This window comes from Lynx canadensis, chromosome A1 (assembly GCF_007474595.2).
Source record: "Lynx canadensis isolate LIC74 chromosome A1, mLynCan4.pri.v2, whole genome shotgun sequence".
Classification (NCBI taxonomy): domain Eukaryota; kingdom Metazoa; phylum Chordata; class Mammalia; order Carnivora; family Felidae; genus Lynx; species Lynx canadensis.
The window spans coordinates 87,394,747-87,418,552 of NC_044303.2; the positions used below are offsets into that span (position 1 = coordinate 87,394,747).

Here is a 23,806-nt window from a genome sequence, read left to right on the forward strand (position 1 = left end):
GTGAAGTCATATGATTTTTGTCTTTCTCTGACTGACTAATTTCACTTGGCATAATACCCTCCAGTTCCATCCATGTAGTTGCAAATGGCAAGGTTTCATTCTTTTTGATTGCCGAGTAATACTCCATTGTATATATATACCACTTCTTTTTTATCCATTCATCCATTGATGGACATGTGGGCTCTTTCCATACTTTGGCTATTGTTGATAGTGCTGCTATAAACATGGGGGTGCATGTGTCCCTTCGAAACAGCACACCTGTATCCCTGGTATAAATGTCTACTAGTGCAACTGCTGAGTCGTAGGGTAGTTCTATTTTTAGTTTTTTGAGGAACCTCCATACTGTTTTCCAGAGTGGCTGCACCAGCTTGCATTCCCAATGAAGTTAGTTTTAAAGGGCTTTTAGCTGTTACCCAGTGGCTGCTCTATGGCAACCCAGGGAAAAATTTCTTTGTGGTTTTGGAAATAGGAATAGTCATGGTTCTTTCACAATTCTGAAATCAAATGCTGTAGCTCTGTGATTTATATTTTCTTATTGCCTTTACTCTCAGAAAGACTTCAATTTCCCTTTTGTCCTAATTGTCATACATTTATTATCATTATTATTATTATTAATTATTATTATTATTATTATTATTTATTGTTTCTGCTAGGTTATATTAGTATCTGACATGCTCATGGCAAGGAGGTAAAAATGAGTACATTAAATGTAATAAATACAAAAGGTGACAAAAATGCAAATATAGAGTCCTAGTATCATGACTCTGTTCTGCTAAAGGAGGCAGACAATATGGACTTTAGTGCTGGTCTCAGTTCCTAGAGTGGCCATGACCAAGTTATTGCAACCTCTCCAATAGTCCAGTTCTTATATGACAATGGAAAGTTATAAAAGAGCTCACATCATGGGAGTATATTAAATAAGATGGCATACACAAATACACTTAATCTAGTACCTACATCTTGGAAGGCTTCTACAAATATTACTTGTTACAATGACCTTGAAATTGTTAGTTAAAATTTTATTGTCCCTAACTTTGATTGTATCCATATCTTGTATTCTCAAGTCCAGCATTGGCTTTTTAGATAAGATATTATGCTATTTGACTCTAATATAGAGTCTTACACGTTCAAAATAAATATGCTTGCTTTCAGCCAATAGAGTGGAAAACTTTCTATAGAAGAAAACCTGAACTGTAGAAAAAACAACAACAAACACATCACGTAAGTCACAGGAAGAAGAAAGCAATCCCCTTAATTTTGGGAATTTTTTTAAATTTACATAAAATTTATGGAGATTTAAGTATATGGAGACAAACAAAATTATTATAAGTAATATAAGATTACATTTCAGGTTCATATTATGCACACTTAGGAGTAATGAAAAAGGAAGAGGGAAGATCAGAAAGAAACAAGTGGGAGGGAAAAAAGGGGGGCAAGAATTAGGAGAGTAGAAATTAAGTAATTTGACAAAAACTTACTGCACACCAATTGTGTTTAAATGATTCCTAAAAGTATATGGTGTCTTAGAACTAAAGACTATTGGGAGACGTGGGATTTTAGGCACCATGACCACACAGAAGGCAAAATGTTTTGACAGAGGACTTGAGGGGCTCCCAAATGTCTCTAAAAACTTAACTCTGGCTGTGGACTTCTTAATCACACAATACATTTTCCCAGGTTTCTGTAACCAATGGACATTGTCACATCTCAGAGCTTAATATGCAGAGCCTCCAGATCCTTGACAGGAGCTTTCTCAGGGCTCCCTTTACATCCTTGTTCCTCAGAGTGTAGATAAAAGGATTGAGGGTGGGGGTGATTATGGAATAGAAGAGGGAGATAAACTTGCCCTGTTCTTGGGAGTAGCTGGAAGAGGGTTGCAGGTACATGTAGATGGCTGGCAGGTAGAAAAGGGACACCACCACCAGGTGGGAGGAACAGGTCCCAAAAGCTTTGTGCCTTCCCCTGGAGGATTGGATCCTGAGCACTGCTCGGGCAATGAAGCCATAGGAGAAAAGGATGAGAGCTAGGGGAACCAGCACAAAGAAGGCTACCAGCACAGCCAGTGTGGTATCATTCATGGCTGTGTCAGCACATGACAACTTAATCATGGCTGGCACCTCACAGAAGAAGTTGTTCAGCACCTGCCGCCCACAGAAAGGCAGCTGCACTGTCAGCACTACCTGAACAAGGGAGTTGCCAAAGCCACTGAGCCAGGCCACAGCCACGAGCTGTTGACAGAGAGGACGATGCATGATAACGGCATACCGGAGAGGCTCACAGATGGCCACATAGCGGTCCAGCGCCATAGCAGCCAAGACAATGCACTCAGTGCATCCCAACCAGTGGAAAATTGCATACTGCATTGTGCAGCCACCATAGCTGATGGTCTTACTGGAGTTCCCCATGTTGACCAGCATCTGAGGGACTGTGGTGGTGGTATAGCAGAGGTCGAGGAAGGATAGGTGCCCGAGAAAGATGTACATGGGGCTGTGGAGCTGAGAATCCAGTCGAGACACCAGGATGATAGCAATGTTCCCCAACATGGCCAGAATGTAGGACACCAGGAGGATCACAAAGAGAGGGAGCTCCAGCCATGGCCTGTCAGAAACACCTAGAAGGATGAAGTCTTTAGGGGGTTCCCACAGAATGCTGTGGTTATGACCTCTCATGTTGAGGCATGTTTTTGGTGCCTGTGATGAGTCAAGAAAGTCAAAGTGAATAAAACCTGAGAGCATGAGATAACTGTCTTCCTCATGCCTGTGCCTGAGCTTTCCTACAGACGTTGCATCCTGTCATCTCCATAGAGACACTGAGACATGGGGAAGTCGGGATCAGGAGGCACAGCACATGCACATGGGTTTTGCTCTGCCTCCTATGCTCTGTGACCTTGATTATGCCATTTAATCTTTCTGAACTTTGATTTCTGCATCTGCGATGCAGGGAGAAAATACTTCCCTCAAATGCAAAGTTTTGGAGATGATAGATCAACATGATGTTTGTGAATGTACACCATAAATAACAATTTTCTTCCAATTTGGTCAAAGTCTGTCATATCTCCCATAACTATCAGAATGTTTGACCTCTCTCTGCAAACTCACTGACAGGCAATTGACTTCTTTCTTAGGTTTTCTTCCTTTGCCCTTTGGAAGTGTTGGTAGGAGGGAGGTGAGAAGTGGCATAAAGCAAGATAGGAACACACTTGACTCACCTACTAAGGCTTGCATCTGTCTCTGTTCATCATGAACAGGTGCTCTTTGGCTTTCTGCACATGCTGGTCTCTCTCCCATGGTCACCCACACATAGGCAGCACTATCACTCACTTTGCAGTAAAAAAAAAAACCTCAAAACAAGCAAAACACAACACAACACAACAAAACAAAACATAAAAACAAACAGAAAAAAATCACATACCAAGATCCTTCGAGACCCTGGAGTGAAGGAGTTAAGTCACTGCAGGGGTTGACTTGGTCCAGGCACCTAATAAGACCCCAGAGCATAGGGAGAAATATATTGCACCCTGTCAGGAACATAGCCCCTGGAGTTGGCTACTGAAGGTTCTGATTGCCTCCAGAGCCAACACTTATTGGGCAGTTTGAGTGACGTTTGGATCTCCCTGTACAACCTCTTTACCAAGCAGCTGTTTCCTCTCCTCGTTGGAGCACACAGTTGATTTGATGTCTGGATTCTGTATCTTTTAGAAAGCAACTGGATTTCCACCTGCTGATGCATGGGGCCTTTCCACTGAGCTTCATCAGGCCCAACCTCCTACACTCTTTGTAGGACTGTGCACTTTCCAGGATGCAGGGTGGTATAGTCCAGGATGAGACTGAAAAGAAGTTAAATCCTGTGTGTGAGTAATTTATGAAAGATTCATTTTTAGTCCTTTATTTGATACTTTATGCATAGACTATAATATTCATGGAGATCTATTCAGTGGTGCTGCAATAAACAAGTGCCCCCCTTCCCCTCCAAGTCTTGCATTCTTAAGAACCCTGGTGTTACTTTGGGGCACCTGGGTGGCTCAGTCAGTTAAGCACTTGACTTCGGCTCAGGTCATGATCTCATGGTTCATGAGTTTGAGTCCCACACTGGGTGAGCATGAGCCCCACTTCTCTCTCTCTCTCTCTCTCTCTGCTCCTTACTTGTACTCTCTCTCTCAAAAACAAAACAAAACAAAACAAACACCCCTGGTATTACTTGAAAACAACTCAAATTCTAGGATTTAAATGTTCTTGTGGAATACCCAATTATTACACTTCTTCCCACTGTTCTGTCGAAAGTACTTCTAAGGTGAATCTTACACAATGCAGTTATTTTATCTCTAATGGGAGCTCAGGGCACCATTTTTGATTTAGTGGGCTGCGCAGGGAAAATCAGGCTATCCCACCTTTTAAGATGAAAAGTGATCACACCATCTCCCTTTCTTCGATTTCTCATTCCAAGGTTTTTTTCTCAGAGTCTACACTGGACAAGAATGGGAAAAGTTATAAGGATGGTGAGGACAGATATAAAAGGATGGAAGAACCAAAGAAGATGGATGGGTAGGTATAGGTCATAGTTAGTAATTAATGCAAATTATTGGGCACTCACTATGAGCCAGGTGCTGTGATAACAACTTTATGTGATTATCTTACTTAGTGCTTTAACGGTTCGGTAAGGGAGATGTTTTTACCGCCATTTTGCTGTTGAACAGAGTGGCTTGGGGAAGATGACTGGTCTACTTTACATTACCTAAATAGCAGCAAGTGATAAAGCCAAGATTGAAAGCTAAGCTCTTGCTCATAATCATTATTCTCTTTGCTTTAAAAAAAAAGCCGCTGGTGACCTGGAAAGCAGCAACAGTATCCATGCACATGACTGAGATGAAGAGAATGACAGAAACAGGAGAGTAATGTCATCCAAGGGAAAGTGGTGAGGGGACTGAAGAGGAGGCGCTTCCTCTAACTTCTGGTTCAGTGCACCAGGCACCCATGGGCACACACACAGCTGGTGGCCTGCAAAGCTAGACATCAGCCCAACCTGACCCTTCTCTGAATTTGATGGCTTGTGGTCCAGCCCTTTCCATTTAGAACCCTGCTTTGGATCCAGTCTCTGGACCCCCTTGACCTCCTTCTATCTTCCTATCACCCTTATAGAAGTGTTCTCCAAGGCACTGCCTCGCTTCCCTGGATAAACACAATAATTTCCACATCTGTCACAATTACCCTCAGAGTCCTTCCAGATCTGTGTCTCTAGCTGTCACTTCTTCACTGATATCTAATCTCCCTTTTGACATTGTTTTTTTTTTTAAGTTGATATATTTATTTTGAGAGAGAGATAGAGAGTGCGCAGGAGAGTGTCAGAGAGAGAAGTGGAGAGGGAGAATCCCAAGCAGTCTCCATGCTGTCAGCACAGAGCTTGACACAGGGCCTAATCTCATGAACTATGAGATCATGACCTGGGCCAAAATCAAGAGCCAGACGCTCAACCGACTGAGCCACCCGGATGCCCCTCCTTTCTGACATTGTCAACTGGTGCATCCCAAACTTAACCTGTCAGTTGTTCCTCTAACTTCAGTCCAGCACCTTCATTCTCATTCTTGATTGCCTCTGCATCAGTTACCCTGACTCAGAGTGTTCAGATTATTTCTGTTAATGTTCCTCATTGTCTACATTTTATCCACGGCATTCTTATTGACTTTACTAGTCTAAGGTTATAGTACAAGCTATCTGCATCCTTGCCACTGCCATCCTTGGCCAGGATGACCATCTGGACCCCACTTAGAGCCTGATAATTGTCTTCCCATAGGCAATTCCTTCCTTATCCAGCCCATTACTCCACTTACAAGGGAACCATCTTTCTAAGACACAGGTCTTAAAAGCAAATATATCTCTAAGTGTTTCAATTACTTAAAAACTAAACAACCGTCTTCTTAAACAGTTGTGTGGTAAGAGTAGGGATTATATTCTTCTTTCACTCAATCCTCTGCAGTTTCTTCTGATCACTGTCACATCCCTATCTGTTAGCAGCTGCCCTGAGATATTTCAGTCACAGAACTTACCCGATACCTACTGGTAGGCCAGGGAGATTTTTGAACACATTGATAAAACCCTGTGATCTGTATCATTCTGTGTATGATATATAATCCTCATTATGCATCTATACCTATGTCTGTGTATATACATGCATGTATATAATACATAATCCTCATTGTGTATCTATATCTATACCTATATCTGTGTATATACATGTATGTGTATATACATACATACATACATACATACATCTTGTTTTCATGTATATATTATCATAATGCCTGGTGCTGGCTGTGGACTTCCCCTTGGAGATGAACAGAACATATTATCTACAACAGAAAAGAAAATCTGGAAATAAGCTTATGAGGTGGGAGAAGAAGGACTAGACCATGGGGTTTTATTGCCTATTAGTCCAAGAGATCCCTTTCTTCAATCTAACATTCAGCCTAAACTTTCCACCACCCAGATAACCAGGTGAAGGACCTATTTAACTGTCCAGGTCATAATCAGGATTAAACTGCAAGATATTGAGTCTTGGGGTAAGGCTTAATGATGGAAAACATTTCTCTTCACTGATACTAGCAGGTGCTCTTTCATCACACACACCAAAAGTACTTTTCTCAGGGTTTGTCTATGTTTCTGGTTCTTTCCCAATGACATGCTTATTTCTTGGGTAGAAGGTCAATTAGAATAAAATCAAGAAGTGAACTGGCCCAGTGAGGAAGAGTCTAAACGCATAACTTCAGCCCTGCCCTCTTCAGATTTGCTCTGCTATCATCCACCAGCCCCTTGCATATAATCAGTGGCCAGGTGTACCCACACGCTTGCTCATCCTGTCTAGACCTTTGCTTATTGTGGGTCCTCCTACCAGGAATGCTGTCTCACATCACATAGTACAACTCAGCTTCTGCCTCTTTCCAAAACCATCTTCACTGATTACTCACTGGATCATCTGTAAGCTCCCATGTACAAAGGGGTTTGAGGGGCATTGATAACCATATCCACACGAGGGGGCTGAGGTATAACTTTTCAAAATGCTTTAGTTCTAGAGATTAGACAAGTATTTCACAACAAGAAGTAAAAGTAGATGGGAGATAACTCAGCAATGAGTGAGCACCCGTCACCTCTCAATCTGTATACCAAGAACTATGTATGCCATTTCATATCCTCCTTCAATAATGATGGGAAAACTGAGAAATCTACAAAGGTTAGGAACATCCTTTTCACTCAGGTCAGCACAACACTATGACTTCATGTAGAAAGATATTTAAGCCCCCTGTTGCTAGTTTATATGGAAGGAAGTTACCTCCCTCTAGACCCTCAAGATGTCTTAACCCTGGATGCATGATACCTGCTTTCAAAGTATCAACAGTCCTGTTTCATATCGTGACTTTTTGTTAAACACCCCTCTTGCACACACCTGCTTCCCCACCCGCATTCCACTGCCTATTTTTGTTCTTTAACTATTTCAATTTGCTGCTAAAATTCACCTCAAAGCTTTCTTTCTCTGGGGGCTGGTAATATTTGGCTTTCTCACTCTATTCCTCTCTGTATAAGGCCATGCTTGGCTTAATATTGTTTTTGTGACTATAACTCAGCTTTGTCGAAAATATTGAACAGCAGTAGAAATGAGCCTCAGGGCCCTCATCACTGTGAACAACATTCACGCTTCTGATGAGTACTGGACAACTGGTATACCTACAGGCAGGAGCAGCCTGTTCTGTTCCTGACTGTCTTTTCTAGCTTGAAGTACACCATTTTACATATGCTGCTTAATGTGTGGCCGCTACTCACTGACTCACCTGTCCTCCATCTCATGTCCCCGTGGTCTCCAACATAGACCAGCATTCATGCTGAGGACTAATCACTCATATCCATGGTTCTCTGGCTTCTACAGAGGGCTTGGTTAAGGACATGAGGCTTTATTAGCTTCTGGTGGTCTTGTCTGAAGAGGAACATTTACGGATGAAGTCATTGGAAAAGCTTTTTGTATTTCAGAAAGACAAAACGTGTCTTCTCTTATAAGGCTCCTGGGACTTTGCCCTTTCTTGAGTTTTACCCTCTGAGCAAGTGTGGAGAGATTATTCTCAGTCCAGAAGAAGAGTCTGCTCACTGGGAAAACTCAGTGCTTTCTGGTCTTTATCCAAGTAACAAATGAGATTAGCAGATATGCTCTAGCTATGGTCCCCTGGCCACAGAAGAGCTAGCTTATACGTTTATGTGGCAGAGGTTACTTCCAAAGAGAAGTTTCTTAGGTGACAAGCCATCCCCGTGTCCTGCTCCCTGCTCTTTTCAAAATAACCATCAGGATAAACTTAACCTCATTCTTTCCATTTATTTCTATAAAGACTCTGTTCTTTCTCCCAAGACACTTAGAGTAAAACCTTGCCCTCCTCTGCTGAGAAGTTATCCCTGATGTTTTGTTTAATTAGTGTCTGAGGGGTTAGCTGGTAATTGATGTATTGTGCGAGCATGAAATACTCGCAATTAAGGGTAAATCTTCGAATACCAGAAGACCAGAGGAAATAGACCAATAACGGGAAATGAGGACTCTGGATTTTTAACTCCTTAGGGAAGGTGGGTGTTGCCATAAAGTCAGAGTGGAAGAGTAACTTGTATAGCATGTAATTCAATTAGAGTGTCGGCACTGCACAGACTTCAGCACCAAGGTCAGCCACTCACTGTGTGTCTTTGGACAGATTACATATCTTCTCTGGGCAACATTCATGAGATCAGAAAAGTATAGGAAGCAATAGTACTGGCCTTCACACTCTGTTACAAGTGTAACATGAGTTGTCGTTTGTTTGTTTTTGTTTTGTTAAGCACTCAGGATAGTGAACGGCATAGGGTAATAACTTTGATTTTTTTCTGACTACTACATATGGCTCAGCCACCTATTCCATTCATCACATGGAAGGGATGGCCAGAAAGCCTGTTGGTAGATGATCAGCATGAAGTGGTGCACGTGTTAATTCACGTTAATTTATTCATGTGTATAAAAGCTAGTGCTAGAACCCATCATGGATAATGACACCTTTGGGCAGTCATTTCTCCTCTGTAGATTTTGACTTGATCATCTTTGGGTAGTTCTAGATGTTGGAGTGGGAATACGATGAGATCATGGCAGTGGTTTCATTTTTATGTTCTAGGAGTTTTAGGAAGCATTTTGTCTAACATTATAGGGAGAGGAACCCTGACTCAAAGGAAGACAAGGGACATTGTGCTTGGGGGATGAAGTGGGAAAATTCTCTGACAACATTGCTCTGCTGTGTTCTCTACCTGAAAGAGCAGGGTGTGAGATGTGGAATGTCTTGGGAATTGTCTTGATGTCCAGTTGGGATAACTTCCAGAAATTCTGAGGCTTAAACGTCTGTGAATTTGGGGGAAGAAAAAGAGATGAACTAGACAGTTTTATGCCATAAAGTGCGGCAATCGTGTAGATGGAAACTCTCGTGACTGAGATGAAAACAGGGTCCCTTTAGCATTATGTTGATCGTCACCTTCCTTACCTCCTTTCAGATATCTTGGCTTCTGCTTATTGTCCACAGTCCCTGTCACTCCAGGAGGCAAGATGCCCTGTGAAGGAATTGAATTTTCCAGTTTCCCTGATAGGGGAAGACAATAAGATGAATGAGATGCTGGGAAAGCTGGCAGAAGATACTTGTCCATCTTTCTTCATTTTCATACATGCAATGTAGACTTGATGGCTGGAGGCTTAGCAGTCATGGGTGACCTTGAAGCAAACTTGAAGGTGAGGGCTTTACACTAAGAATGATGGAGCATTGAGAGGAGTCAGGGCACCTGATCATCATGGATGTGCATTACCTGTTGACCCCCAGGTTTCCTGATGTGAGAGTGATAACCTTCAATCTTGTTTACAGCACTGATTTGGGTTTTATGTTTTAAGAGGCTGAAAGTAACCCTGACAGATCAAGAAGATTTCCTGAAATTTCGTTATTTTTTTAAATAATAATTTTCTTTACATCCAAATTAGTTAACATATAGTATAATAATAATTTCCTGTGTAGAATTTAGTGATTCATCACTTATATATGACACCTAGTGTTAATCACTACAAGTGCCCTCCTCAATGCCCGTCACCCATTTAACCCATCCACCCACCAACTCCCCTCCAGCAGCCATCAGTTTGTTCTCTGTATTTAGAAGTCTCTTATGGTTTGCCTACATCTCTTTCTCCCCCTTTCTCCTATGTTCGTCTGTTTTGTTTGTTGTATTCCACATATGAGTGATATCATATGATATTTGTCTTTTTCTGACTGATTTATTTTGCTTAGCAGAATACACTCTAGTTCCAACCACATTGTTGCAAATGGCAAGATTTCGTTCTTTTTCATCATCAAGTAGTATTCCAATATATATATATATATATATATATATATATATATATATATATCACATCTTTATCCATTCATCAGTCGATGGACATTGGGGCTCTCTCCATACTTTGGCTACTGTTGATAGTACTGCTATAAACACTGGTGTGCATGTGCCCCTTTGAAACAGCATTTTTGTATCCTTTGGCTAAATTTCAAGTAGTGCAATTTCTGGTTCATAGGGTAGTTTTATTTTTAATTTTTTAGAAATTCAATTTTTGGGAGCACCTGGGTGGTTCAGTTGGTTAAGCATCTGACTTTGGCTTAGGTCATGATCATGTAGTTCTTGAGTTCGAGCCATGCATTGGGCTCTGTCCTGACAGCTTGGAGCCTGGAGCTTGCTTTGGATTCTGTGTCTTCCTCCCTCTCTTTGCCCCTCCCCTGCTCACGTTTACTCTCTCTTTCTCAAAAAATAAACATGAAAATTTATTTTAAAAAAAGAAATTTATTTTTTTAAGTTTATGTATTTTTCAGAGAGAGTGAGTGGGGGAGGCGCAGAGAAAGAGAGGGCCAGAAGATCTGAAGTGGGCTTTGCAATGACAGCAAAGACCTTGAGGTGAGGTTTGAACACATGAACTGTGAGATCATGACCTGAGCCTAAGGCAGATGCTTAACCAACTGAGCCACCGAGGAGCCCACTATTTTTATTTTTTTAATATGAAATTTATTGTTAAATTGGTTTCCATACAACACCCAGTGCTCATCCCAACAGGTGCCCTCCCCAACACCCAACACCCACCCTCCCCTCTCTCCCACCCCCCATTAAACCTCAGTTTGTTCTCAGTTTTTAAGAGTCTCTTATGTTTTGGCTCCCTCCCTCTCTAACTTTTTCTTTTTTTCCTTCCCCTCCCCCATGGTCTTCTGTCAAGTTGCTCAAGATCCATATAGGAGTGAAAACATATGGTATCTGTCTTTCTCTGTATGGCTTATACACTTATAACACTCTCCACTTCCATGCATGTTGCTACAAAAGGCCATACTTCATTCTTTCTCATTGCCACATAGTATTCCATTGTGTATATAAACCACAATTTCTTTATCCATTCGTCAGTTGATGGACATTAAGGCTCTTTCCATAAATTGGCTATTGTTGAGAGTGCTGCTATAAACATTGGGGTACAAGTGCCCCTATGCATCAGCACTCCTGTATCCCTTGGGTAAATTCCTAGCAGTGCTATTGCTGGGTCATAGGGTGATCTATTTTTAATTTTTTGAGGAACTCCACACTGGTTTCCAGAACAGCTGCACCAGTTTGCATTCCCACCAACAGTGCAAGAGGGTTCCTGTTTCTCCACATCCTCACCAGCATCTATAGTCTCCTGATTTGTTCATTTTAGCCACTCTGACTGGCATGAGGTGGTATGTGAGTGTGGTTTTGGTTTATATTTCCCTGATGAGGAACGACGTTGAGCATCTTTTCATGTGCCTGTGGCCATCTGGATGTCTTCTTTACAAAAGGGTCTATTCATGTTTTCTGCCCATTTGTCCACTGGATTATTTGTTTATCAGGTGTGGAGTTTGGTGAGCTCTTTATAGATTTTGGATGCTAGTACTTTGTCCGATATGTCATTTGCAAATATCTTTTGCTATTCCGTCGGTTGCCTTTTAGTTTCATTGATTGTTTCCTTTGCAGTGCAGAAGCTTTTTATCTTCATGAGGTCCCAATCATTCACTTTTGCTTTTAATTCCCTTGCCTTTGGGGATGTGTCGAGTAAGAGATTGCTACGGCTGAGGTCAGAGAGGTCTTTTCCTGCTTTCTCCTCTAGGGTTTTGTTGGTTTCCTGTCTCACATTCAGGTCCTTTATCCATTTTGAGTTTGCTTTTGTGAATGGTGTAAGAAAGTGGTCTAGTTTCAACCTTCTACATGTTGCTGTCCAGTTCTCCCAGCACCATTTGTTAAAGAGACTGTCTTTTTTTCCATTGGATGTTTTTTCCTGCTTTGTCAAAGATTAGTTGGTCATACTTGTGTGTGTCTAGTTCTGGGGTTTCTATTCTATTCCATTGGTCTATGTGTCTGTTTTTGTGCCAATACCATGCTGTCTTGGTGATGACAGCTTTGTAGTAGAGGCTAAAATCTGGGATTGTGATGCCTCCTGCTTTGGTCTTCTTCTTCAAAATTGCCTTGGCTAATCAAGGCCTTTTGTTGTTCCATACAAATTTTAGGATTGCTTGTTCTAGCTTTTAGAAGAATGCTGGTGCAATTTTGACTGGGATTGCATTGAATGTGTAGATAGCTTTGGGTAGTATTGACATTTTGACAATACTTATTCTTCCAATCCATGAGCACGGGAAGTCTTTCCATTTCTTTGTATCTTCTTCAGTTTCCTTCCTAAGCTTTCTATAGTTTTCAGCATACAGATCTTTTACATCTTTGGTTAGATTTATCCCTAGGTATTTTATGCTTCTTGGTGCAATTGTGAATGGAATCAGTTTGTTTATTTCTTTTTGTTGCTTCATTATCAGTGTATAAAGGTACAACCAATTTCTGCACACTAATTTGGTACCCTGCGACTTTGCTGAGTTCATGTATCAGTTCTTGCAGACTTATGGTGGGGTCTGTTGGGTTTTCCGTGTCGAGTAATATGTCCTCTGCGAAAAGTGAAAGTTTTACTTCATCTTTGGCAATTTTCATGTCTTTGATTTCCTTTTGTTGTCTGATTGCTGGTGCTAGCACTTCCAACCTATGTTAAACAACATCGGTGAGAGTGGACATCCCTATCGTGTTCCTGATCTCAGGGAGAAAGCTCTCAGTTTTTCCCCATGGAGGATGATATTAGCTGTGGGATTTTCATAAATGGTTTTTATGATGTTTATTTTGTTCCTTCTATCCTGACTTTCTCGAGGGTTTTTATTAAGAAAGCATGCAGAATTTTGTCAAACGCTTTTTCTGCATCGATTGATAGGATCGTATGGTTCTTATCTTTTCTTTTATTAATGTCACGTTCATTGATTTGCAAATGTTGCAAATGTTGAACAAGCACTGCAGCCCAGGAATGAATCCCACTTGATCATGGTGAATAATTCTTGTTATATGCTGTTGAATTCAATTCGCTGGTATCTTATGGAGAATTTTTGCATCCATAGTCACCAGGGATAATGGCCTGTAGTTCTCTTTTTTTACTGAGTCTCTGTCTGGTTTAGGAATCAAAGTAATGCTGGCTTCATAGAATGAGTCTGGAAGTTTTCCTTCCCTTTCTATTTTTTGGAACAGCTTGAGAAGGATAGGTATTATCTCTGCTATAAATGTCTGGTAGAATTCCCCAGGGAAGCCGTCTGGTCCTGGACTCTTATTTGTTGGGAGATTTTTGATAACTGATTCAATTTCTTTGCTGGTTATGGGTCTGTTCAAGTTTTCTATTTCTTCTTGTTTGAGTTTTAGAAGTGTATGGGTGGTTAGGGATGTGTTCGTTTCTTCCAGGTTGTCCAGGTTTTGGCATATAATTTTTCATAGTATTCCCTGATAATTGCTTGTATTTCTGAGGGATTGGTTGTAATAATTCCATTTTCATTCATGATTTTATCTATTTGGGTCATCTCCCCTTTCTTTTTGAGAAGCCTGGCTAGAAGTTTATCAATTTTGTTTATTTTTTCAAAAAACCAACTCTTGGTTTCATTGATCTGCTCTGCAGTTTTTTTAGATTCTATATTGTTTACTTCTGCTCTGATCTTTATTATTTCTCTTCTTATGCTGGGTTTGGGGTATCTTTGCTGTTCTTCTTGTACTTCCTTTAGGTGTGCTGTTAGATTTTGTATTTGGGTTTTTTCTTGTTTCTGTAGATAGGCCTGGATTGCAATGTATTTTCCTCTCAGGACTGCCTTCGCTGCATCCCAAAGCTTTTGGATTGTTGTATTTTCATCTTCATTTGTTTCCATATACATATATTTTTAATTTCTTCTCTAATTGCTTGGTTGACCCATTCATTCTCTAGTAGGGTGTTCTTTAGCCTCCATGCCTTTGGAGGTTTTCCAGACTTTTTCCTGTGGTTGATTTCAAGATTCATAGCATTGTGGTCTGAAAGTGAGCATGGTATGATCTCAACTCTTGCATACTTATGAAGGGCTGTTTTGTGACCCAGTATGTGATCTCTCTTGGAGAAGGTTCCATGTGCACTCGAGAAGAAAGTATATTCTGTTGCTTTGGGATGCAGAGTTCTAAATATGTCTGTCAACTCCATCTGATCCAATGTATCATTCAGGGCCATTGTTTCTTTATTGATCCTGTGTCTAGATTACAACAATACCCCATTGTTGTAAGTGGGGTGTTAAAGTCCCCTGCAATTACCGCATTCTTATCAATAAGGTTGCTCATGTTTGTGATTGTTTTATATATTTGGGAGCTCCCATGTTCGGCATATAGACATTAATAATTGTTAGCTCTTCCTGATGGATAGGCCCTGTAATTATTCTATAATGCCCTTCTCCATCTCTTGTTACAACCTTTAATTTAAAGTCTAGTTTGTCTTGGGGCGCCTGGGTGGTGCAGTCGGTTAAGCGTCCGACTTCAGCCAGGTCACGATCTCGCGCTCCGTGAGTTCGAGCCCCGCGTCAGGCTCTGGGCTGATGGCTCAGAGCCTGGAGCCTGCTTCCGATTCTGTGTCTCCCTCTCTCTCTGCCCCTCCCCCGTTCATGCTCTGTCTCTCTCTGTCCCAAAAATAAATAAACGTTGAAAAAAAAATTTAAAAAAAAAATAAATAAATAAAGTCTAGTTTGTCTGATATAAGTATGGCTACTCCAGCTCTCTTTTGACTTCCAGTAGCATGATAAATAGTTATCCATCCCCTCACTCTCAATCTGAAGGTGTCCTCAGGTGTAAAATGAGTCTCTTGTAGACAGCAAATAGACGGGTCTTTTTTTATCCATTCTGACACCCTAAGTCTTTTGGTTGGAGCATTTAGCCCATTTACATTCAATGTTATTATAGAAAGATATGGGTTTAAAGTCATTGTGATGTCTGTAGGTTTCATGTTTGTAGTGATGTCTCTGGTACTTTGTGGTCCTTGCAATATTTCACTCACAGAATCCCCCCTTAGGATCTCTTGTAGGGCTGGTATAGTGGTGATGAATTCCTTCAGTTTTTGTTTGGGAAGACCTTTATCTGCCCTTCTATTCTGAATGACAGACTTGCTGGATAAAAGATTCTTGGCTGCATATTTTTTCTTTTCATCACATTGGAGATTTCCTGCCATTTCTTTCTGGCCTGCCAAGTTTCAGTAGATAGGTCTGCCAGTAGTCATATGGGTCTCCCTTTATAAGTTAGAGCCTGCTCATCCCTAGCTGCTTTCAGATTTTTCTCTTTATCCCTGTAATTTGCCAGTTTCACTGTGATATGTCATGCAGAAGATCGATTCAAGTTACATCTGAAGGGAGTTCTCTGTGCCTCTTGCATTTCAATTCCAGTTTCTTTCCTCTGATCAGGGATGTTCCCAGCTATGATTTGTTCACATACACCTTCAGCCACTTTCTCTCTCTCTTCCTCTTCTGGAATTCCTATCATAAGGATATGGTTCTGTTTGATTGCATCACTTAGTTCTCTAATTCTCCCCTCATACTCCTGGATTTTTTTATCTCTCTTTTTCTCAGCTTCTTCTTTTTCCATAATTTTATCTTCTAATTCACCTATCCTCTCCTCTGCCTCTTCAATCCAAGCTGTGATGGCCTCCATTTTATTTTGCAGCTCATTTATAGCATTTTTTAGCTCCTCATGACTATTTCTGAGTCCCTTGATCTCTGTAGCAATAGATTCTCTGCTGTCCTCTATGCTTTATTCAAGCTCAGCGATTAATTTTATGACTATTATTCTAAACTCTTGTTCCATTATATTGCTTAAATCGTTTTTGATCAATTCGTTAGCTGTTGCTACTTCCTGAAGTTTCTTTTGAGGCGAGTTCTTCCATTTCGTCATTTTGGGTAGTCCCTGGGGTGGCGCTGAACTTCAGGGAACTTCCCCTGTGCTGTCTGGAGTAACTTGTGTTGGTGGGCAGAGCCACAGTCACACCTGATGTCTGTCCCCAGCCCACCACTGGGGCCACAGTCAGACTGGTGTGTATCTTATCTTCCCCTCTCCCAGGGGCAGGACTCACTGTGGAGTGGTGTGGCCCCTGTCCAGGCTACTTGCACACAGCCAGGCTTGTGGTGCTGCTTTGCTGGGATCTGTCGTATTAGCTGGGGTAGATCTGCAAGGTGCACAGGGGTGGGAGGGGCGGGCTTAGCTCACTTTGCTGTGGGTGGTCCCCTGCAGGAGGGGCCCTGTGGCTCCAGAAGGGAGGCAGACCTGTCAGAGGGATGGATCCACAGAAGCACAGCATTGAGTGTGCGGTGCAAGCAAGTTTGGTGATGGGAACTGGTTCCCTTTGGGATTACAGCTGGAGGGATGGGAGAAGGAGGTGGCGCTTGCCAGTGCCTTTGTTCCCCGTTGAGCTGAGCGCTGTCTTCCCGAGGCTCAACAACTCTCCCTCCCGGTGTCCACTCACCCTCTGGCTCTCCAAGCAGAGCTGTTGACTTTTAACATTCCAGATGTTAAGTCCCGCTGGCTGTCAGAATTCACGGAGTCAGGCCCCTCCACTTTTGTAAGCCAGGCTTCAGGGGCTCTGCCTTGCTTGGGGAGCTGCCCCTCCACCACCCCAGCTCCCTCCCGCCAGTCCGTGTAGCATGCACCACCTCCTTGCCCTTCCTACCCTCTTCTGTGAGCCTCGCATCTATTCTTGGCTCTGGAGAGTCCATTCTGCTAGTCTTCTGGTGGTTTTCTGGGTTACTTAAGCAGGTGTGGGTGGAATCTAAGTGATCAGAAGGACGAGGTGAGCCCAGCGCCCTCCTTTGCCACCATCTTCCAATTTCTATGTTTAATTTTTTTGAGAAACTTCCATACTGTTTTCCAGAGTGTCTGTACCAATTTACATGCCCACCAGCAGTGTTTTCCTTTTTTCACCTCCTTGCCCACATCTGTCGTTTCTGGAGTTGTTAATTTTAGCCATTCTGACTGTTGTGAGCTGGTATCTCACTATGGTTTTGATTTGTATTTCCTTAGTGATGAGTGATGTTGAGCATCTTTTCACATGTCTGTTAGCCATCAGTGTCTCTTCTTTCAAAAGTGTTTGTTCATATCTTTTGTCCATTTCTTAACTGGATTATTTGTTTTTTTGAGTGTTGAGTTTGATAAATTTTTTATAGATTTTGGATACTAACTCTTTATCTAATATGTCATTTTCAAATATCTCCTCCCATTCTGTCAGTTGCTGGTTAGTTTTGTTGATTGTCTCCTTTGCTGTGCAGAAACTGTTTATCTTGATTAGGTCCCAGTGGTTCACTTTTACTTTTGTTTCCCTTCCCTCCTGAGACATGTCAAGAAGTTGCTGTGGCCAAGGTCAAAGAAGTTGCTACCTGTTTTCTCCTGTAGGATTTTGATGGTTTTCTGCCTCATATTTAGGTCTTTCATCCATTTTGAATTTATTTTTATGTATTGTATAAGAAAGTAGCCCAGGTTCATTCTTCTGCTGGTCACTGTCCAGTTTTCCTACAACCTAGCAATTGCGCTACTAAGTATTTATCCAAAGAATACAAACATTCTGATTCGAAGGGGCACATGCATTATAGCAGTGCTATCAACAGTAGCCAAATTATGGAAAGGTCCCAAATTCCCAAATGCCCCTTTTATCCCAAATGGATAAAGAAGATGTGAGATATATATATATATATATATATATATATATATATATCTCACATATTTATCTATATCTATATATACACTCCTTGGTGATGAAAATGGTGATACACACACACACACACACACACACACACACATATACATACACTACTTGGTGGTGAAAAAGAATGAAATCTTGCCATTTGCAACAATGTGGATGGAACCAGAGGGTATTATGTCAAGTGAAATAAATCAGTCAAAGAAATACAGATATTATTTCACTTGTATGTGGAATTAAAGAAGCAAAACAGATGAGCATAGGTGAAGGGAAGGAAAAATAAGATAAAATCAAAGAGGGAGGCAAACCATAAGAGACTCTTAACTGTAGAGAACAAATTGAAGATTGTTGGAGGGGAAGGGAGTGGAGGAATGGGCTAAATGAATGATGGGTATTAAAGAGTGCATTTGTTGTGATGAGTACTGGATGCTGTATATAAGTGATGAATAATGGGCTTCTACACCAAAAGGCAAGACTACACTGTATGTTAACTGAGTTGAATCTCAATTAAAAAAAAAAATTTGAGCCTCCATGGTGTTACTAGAGTGATACAGAAAAACCGACACTAATTATCACATGACTATAGAAATACAATTGTGAGAAGGATTAGAAAAGAAAGAAAAGAGCAAAAAGAATAGTTCAAACAGGACCTAAGCCTAAGCTGGAGAGGTGGTGGGCAGAATGGAATTTTGTTGCCCTTCAGTACCTTCAACCTGTTCCAAAGAATGGCAATACCCCCACATGGTATCTGTGTCATACAATTCATTGATTGATATGATTTCTGAAGTGTTACCTGCCCACTTTCCTGGATTTACAGGCAAGATATTTGTTCTGGAATAAACACAAGATTATTAGATTATAATTCAGTAGTTTCTATGATTTGGTTTCTTTGGAATCTATTCTAATCAATTAAAAGAAAAAATAAGCAAATCTGATGTGTCTCAGTAATAGCCACACAAGTAATAAGTCATCAGATACTATATGTGGATTAATATCCAATTTCAGGCTATTTTATGCCAATAACTTGGACATGAATAAGTGCCTATGCTGTCATTTCTGCAAGGTGGTATAGATGCATAAAGAAGTGTTTAGCTGTTTTCTTTTGCTTTGTTTTTCAATAAATGAAATTTATTGTCAAATTGGTTTCCATACAACACCCAGTGCTCATCCCAAAAGGTGCCTTCTTCAATACCCATCACCCACCCTCCCCTCCCTCCCACTCCCCATCAACCCTCAGTTTGTTCTCAGTTTTTAAGAGTCTCTTATGCTTTGGCTCTCTCCCACTCTAATCCCTTTTTTTTCCTTCACCTCCCCCATGGGTTTCTCTTAAGTTTCTCAGGATCCACATAAGAGTGAAAACATATGGTATGTCTTTCTCTGTATGGCTTTCCTTTTGTTGTCTGATTGCTGATGCTATAACTTCCAACACTATTTTAAACAACAGCAGTCAGAGTGGGCATCCCTGTCCTGTTCCTGATCTCAGGGGAAAAGTTCTCAGTTTTTCCCTATTAAGGATGATATTAGCTGTGGGTTTTTCATAAATTGCTTTTATTAAGTTTAAGTATTTTCCTTCTATCCCGAGTTTCTTGAGGGGTTTTATTAAGAAAAGATGCTGATATTTGTCAAATGCCTTTTCTGCATCGATTGACAGGATCATATGGTTCTTATTTTTTTCTTTTATTAATGTGATGTATCACGTTGATTGATTTGCGAATGTTGAACCAGCCCTGCATCCCAGGAATTAATCCCACTTGATCATGGTGAATAATTCTTTTTATATGCTGTTGAATTCGATTTGCTAGTATCTTATTGAGAATTTTTGCATCCATGTTCATCAGGGATATCGGCCTGTAGTTCTCTTTTTTACTGGGTCTCTGTCTGCTTTAGGAATCAAAGTAATGCTGGCTTCATAGAATGAGTCTGGAAGTTTTCCATCCTTTTCTATTTTTTGGAACAGCTTGAGAAGGATAGGTATTATCTCTGCTTTAAACGTCTGGTAGAACTCCACATGGGAAGCCATCTGGTCCTGGACTCATTTGTTGGGACATTTTTGGTGACTGATTCAATTTCTTTGATGGTTATGGGTCTGTACAAGCTTCCTATTTCCTCCTGATTGAGTTTTGGAAGTGTGTGGGTGGTTAGGAATGTATCCATTTCTTCCAGGTTGTCCAATTTGTTGGACATAATTTTTGGACATAATTCCATTTGTTGGAATAATTTTTCATAGTATTCCCTGATAGTTGTTTGTATTTCTGAGGGACTGGTTATAATAACTCCAATCTCATTCATGATTTTATCTACTTGGGTCATCTCCCTTTTCTTTTTGAGAAGCCTGGCTAGAGGTTTATCCATTTTTTTTTTTCAAAAAACCAATTCTTGGTTTCGTTGATCTGCTCTACAGTTTTTTTAGATTCTATATTGTTTATTTCTGCTCTGATCTTTATTATTTCTCTTCTTATGCTGGGTTTAGGCTGTCTTTGCTGTTCTGCTGCTATTTCCATTAGGTGTGTTGTTAGATTTTGTATTTGGGATTTTTCTTGTTTCTTGAGATAGGCCTGGATTGCAATGTATTTTCCTCTCAGGACTGCCTTCGCTGCATCCCAAAGCATTTGGATTCTTGTATTTTCATTTTCTTTTGTTTCCATATATTTTTTAATTTCTTCTCTACTTGCCTGGTTGACCCACTCATTCGTTAGTAGGGTGTTCTTTAACCTCCATGCTTTTGGAGGTTTTCCAGACTTTTTCCTGTGGTTGATTTCAAGCTTCGTAGCATTGTGGTCTGAATGTGTGCATGGTATGATCTCAATTCTTGTATATTTATGAAGGGCTGTTTTGTGACCCAGTATGTGATCTATCTTGGAGAATGTTCCATGTGCACTCGAGAAGAAAGTATATTCTGTTGCTTTGGGGTGCACAGTTCTAAATATATCTGTCAAGTCCATCTGATCCAATGTATCATTCAGGGCCCTTGTTTCTTTATTGACCGTCGGTATAGATGATCTATCCATTTCTGTAAGTGGGGTGTTAAAGTCCCCTGCAATTACCACATTCTTATCAATAAGGTTGCTTATGTTTGTGAGTACTTGTTTTATATATTTGGGGGCTCCTGTATTCGGCACATAGACATTTATAATTGTTAGCTCTTCCTGATGGATAGACCCTGTGATTATTATATAATGCCCTTTTTCATCTCTTGTTACAGCCTTTAATTTAAAGTCTAGTTTGTCTGATATAAGTATGGCTACTCCAGCTTTCTTTTGACTTCCAGTAGCATTATAAATACTTCTCCATCTCCTCACTCTCAATCTGAAGGTGTCCTCAGGTCTAAAATGAGTCTCTTGTAGACAGCAAATAGATGGGTCTTGTTTTTTTATCCATTCTGATACCCTATGTCTTTTGGGTGGTGCATTTAGTCCATTTACATTCAGAGTTATTATAGAAAGATATGGATTTAGAGTCATTTTGATGTCTGTAGGTTTCATGCTTGTAGCGATGTCTCTGGTACTTTGTCTCATGGGATCCCCCTTAGGATCTCTTGTAGGACTGGTTTAGTGGTGACGAATTCCTTCAGTTTTTGTTTGTTTGGGAAGACTTTTATCTCTCCTTCTATTCTAAATGACAGACTTGCTGGATAAAGGATTCTCGGCTGCATATTTTTTCTGTTCATCACATGAAAGATCTCCTGCCATTCCTTTCTGGCCTGCCAAGTTTCAGTAGAGAGATCGGTCACGAGTCTTATAGGTCTCCTTTATATGTTAGAGCGTGTTTATCCCTCGCTGCTTTCAGAATTGTCTCTTTATCCTTGTATTTTGCCAGTGTCACTATGATATGTCGTGCAGAAGATCGATTCAAGTTACGTCTGATGGGAGTTCTCTGTACATCTTGGATTTCAATGCCTTTTTCCTTCCCCAGATCAGGGATTTCTCCTGAATCATTTCTCAGCTATGATTTCTTCAAGTATACCTTCAGCACCTTTCCCTCTCTCTTCCTCCTCTGGAATATCAATTATGCGTATATTATTGCATTTTATCACATTACTTAATTCTCTAATTCTCCCCTCATACTCCTGGATTTTTTTATCTCTCTTTTTCTCAGCTTCCTCTTTTTCCATAATTTTATCTTCTAGTTCACCTATTCTCTCCTCTGCCTCTTTAATCAGAGCCGTGGTCATTTCCATTTTATTTTGCAGCTCATTGATAGCATTTTTAGCTTCTCCTGACTGTTCCTTAGTCCCTGTATCTCTGTAGCGATAGATTCTCTTCTGTCCTCTATATTGTTTTCAAGCCCAGCGATTAATTTTATGACTATTATTCTAAATTCACTTTCTGTTATATTGTTTAAATCCTTTTTGATCAGTTCATTAGCTGTTGTTATTTCCTGGAGATTCTTTTGAGGAGAATTCTTCTGTTTCATCATTTTGGAAAGAACTGCAGGGCGCTTCCCCTGTGCTGTCTTGAATAACTTGCGTTGGTGGGTGGGGCCGCAGTCAGACCTGATGTCTGCCCCCAGCCCACCACTGGGGCCACAGTCAGACTGGTGTGTACCTTCTCTTCCCCTTCTAGGGGCTGGATTCACTGTGGGGTGGGGTGGCCTCTCTGGGCTACTTGCACACTGCCAGGCTTGTGGTGCTGGGGATCTGGCATATTAGCTGGGGTGGATCAGCAAGGTGCACAGGGGCAAGAGGGGCAGGCTCAGCTCACTTATCCTTCAGTGATCCATTTCGGGAGGGGCCCTGCGGCACCGGGAGGGAGTCAGACCCATCGCCAGAGGGACGGATCCATAGAAGCACAGCGTCGGGTGTTTGCAGGGTGCAAGCAAGTTCCCTGGGAGGATCTGGTTCCCTTTGGGATTTTGTCTGGGGGATGGGTGAGGGAGATGGTGCTGGCAAGCGCCTTTGTTCCCCACTGAGCTGAGTTCTGTCGTCCAGGGCTCAACAACTCTCCCTCCTGTTGTCCTCCAGCCTTCCCGCTCTCCAAGCAGAGCTGTTAACTTATAACCTTCCAGATGTTAAGTCCTGCTTGCTGTCCAAACACACTCCATCTGGCCCCTCCACTTTTGCAAGCCAGACTCGGGGTCTCTGCTTGGCTGGTGGGCTGCACCTCCACCCCGGCTCCCTCCCCCCAGTCCATGTAGCGCACACCGCCTCTCCACCCTTCCTACTCTCTTCCGTGGGCCTCTTGTCTGTGCTTGGCTCCAGAGAATCCATTCTGCTAGTCTTCTGGCAGTTTTCTGGGTTATTTAGGCAGGTGTAGGTGGAATCTAAGTGTTCAGCAGGATGCGGTGAGCTTAGCGTCCTCCTATGCTGCCATCTTCCCCTCCATCTGGGCTGTTTAACTGTTAATGAAAGAAAAAAATGAAGGATTGCTTCAGAGGGAAAAGTGTCTCAAAAATTAAATTTGATTTATAAGGTCATTTTCAGGTTACCCAAACAGGAAAAACCAAATGGGGGAAAAATTAGAGTTTTATAACATAAGATTTGAGAATGAAGAAATATAAGCTAAAGAAATTTAAAGACTCAAGATTTTTAAAAGGACAAAAAGAGAGTAAGAGGCTAGTATAAAATCAAATAATGCTCTTTAAGAGAGACATATTGTGCCAGACAGATTGTGATGACAGATTTTCATTTATGTTTGTGAAACACTATATTTTTTATTTTTTAAATTTATTTTATTTTCTTTAAATGTTTATTTTTGAGAGAGAG

At 41.1% G+C, this 23,806-nt stretch overlaps 2 protein-coding genes across 2 annotated transcripts in view; one reads left to right on the forward strand and one right to left on the reverse strand.

Moving 5' to 3' along the window:
* Nucleotides 1-1,700: 1,700 nt before the first annotated feature.
* Nucleotides 1,701-2,669, reverse strand: LOC115513766 (olfactory receptor 2B11). Its single transcript, XM_030315188.1, has one exon. It carries the CDS (start codon nucleotides 2,667-2,669, stop codon nucleotides 1,701-1,703), a length of 969 nt encoding a protein of 322 aa, XP_030171048.1.
* Nucleotides 2,670-9,717: 7,048 nt separating this feature from the next.
* Nucleotides 9,718-23,806, forward strand: part of LOC115513824 (olfactory receptor 2H2-like) — a 32,140-nt gene continuing 18,051 nt past the window's right edge. The window contains exon 1 of the mRNA XM_032593723.1: nucleotides 9,718-9,765. Within this exon, the coding sequence (XP_032449614.1) occupies nucleotides 9,718-9,765 (48 nt within the window). The remainder of the gene's footprint in view (nucleotides 9,766-23,806) is intronic.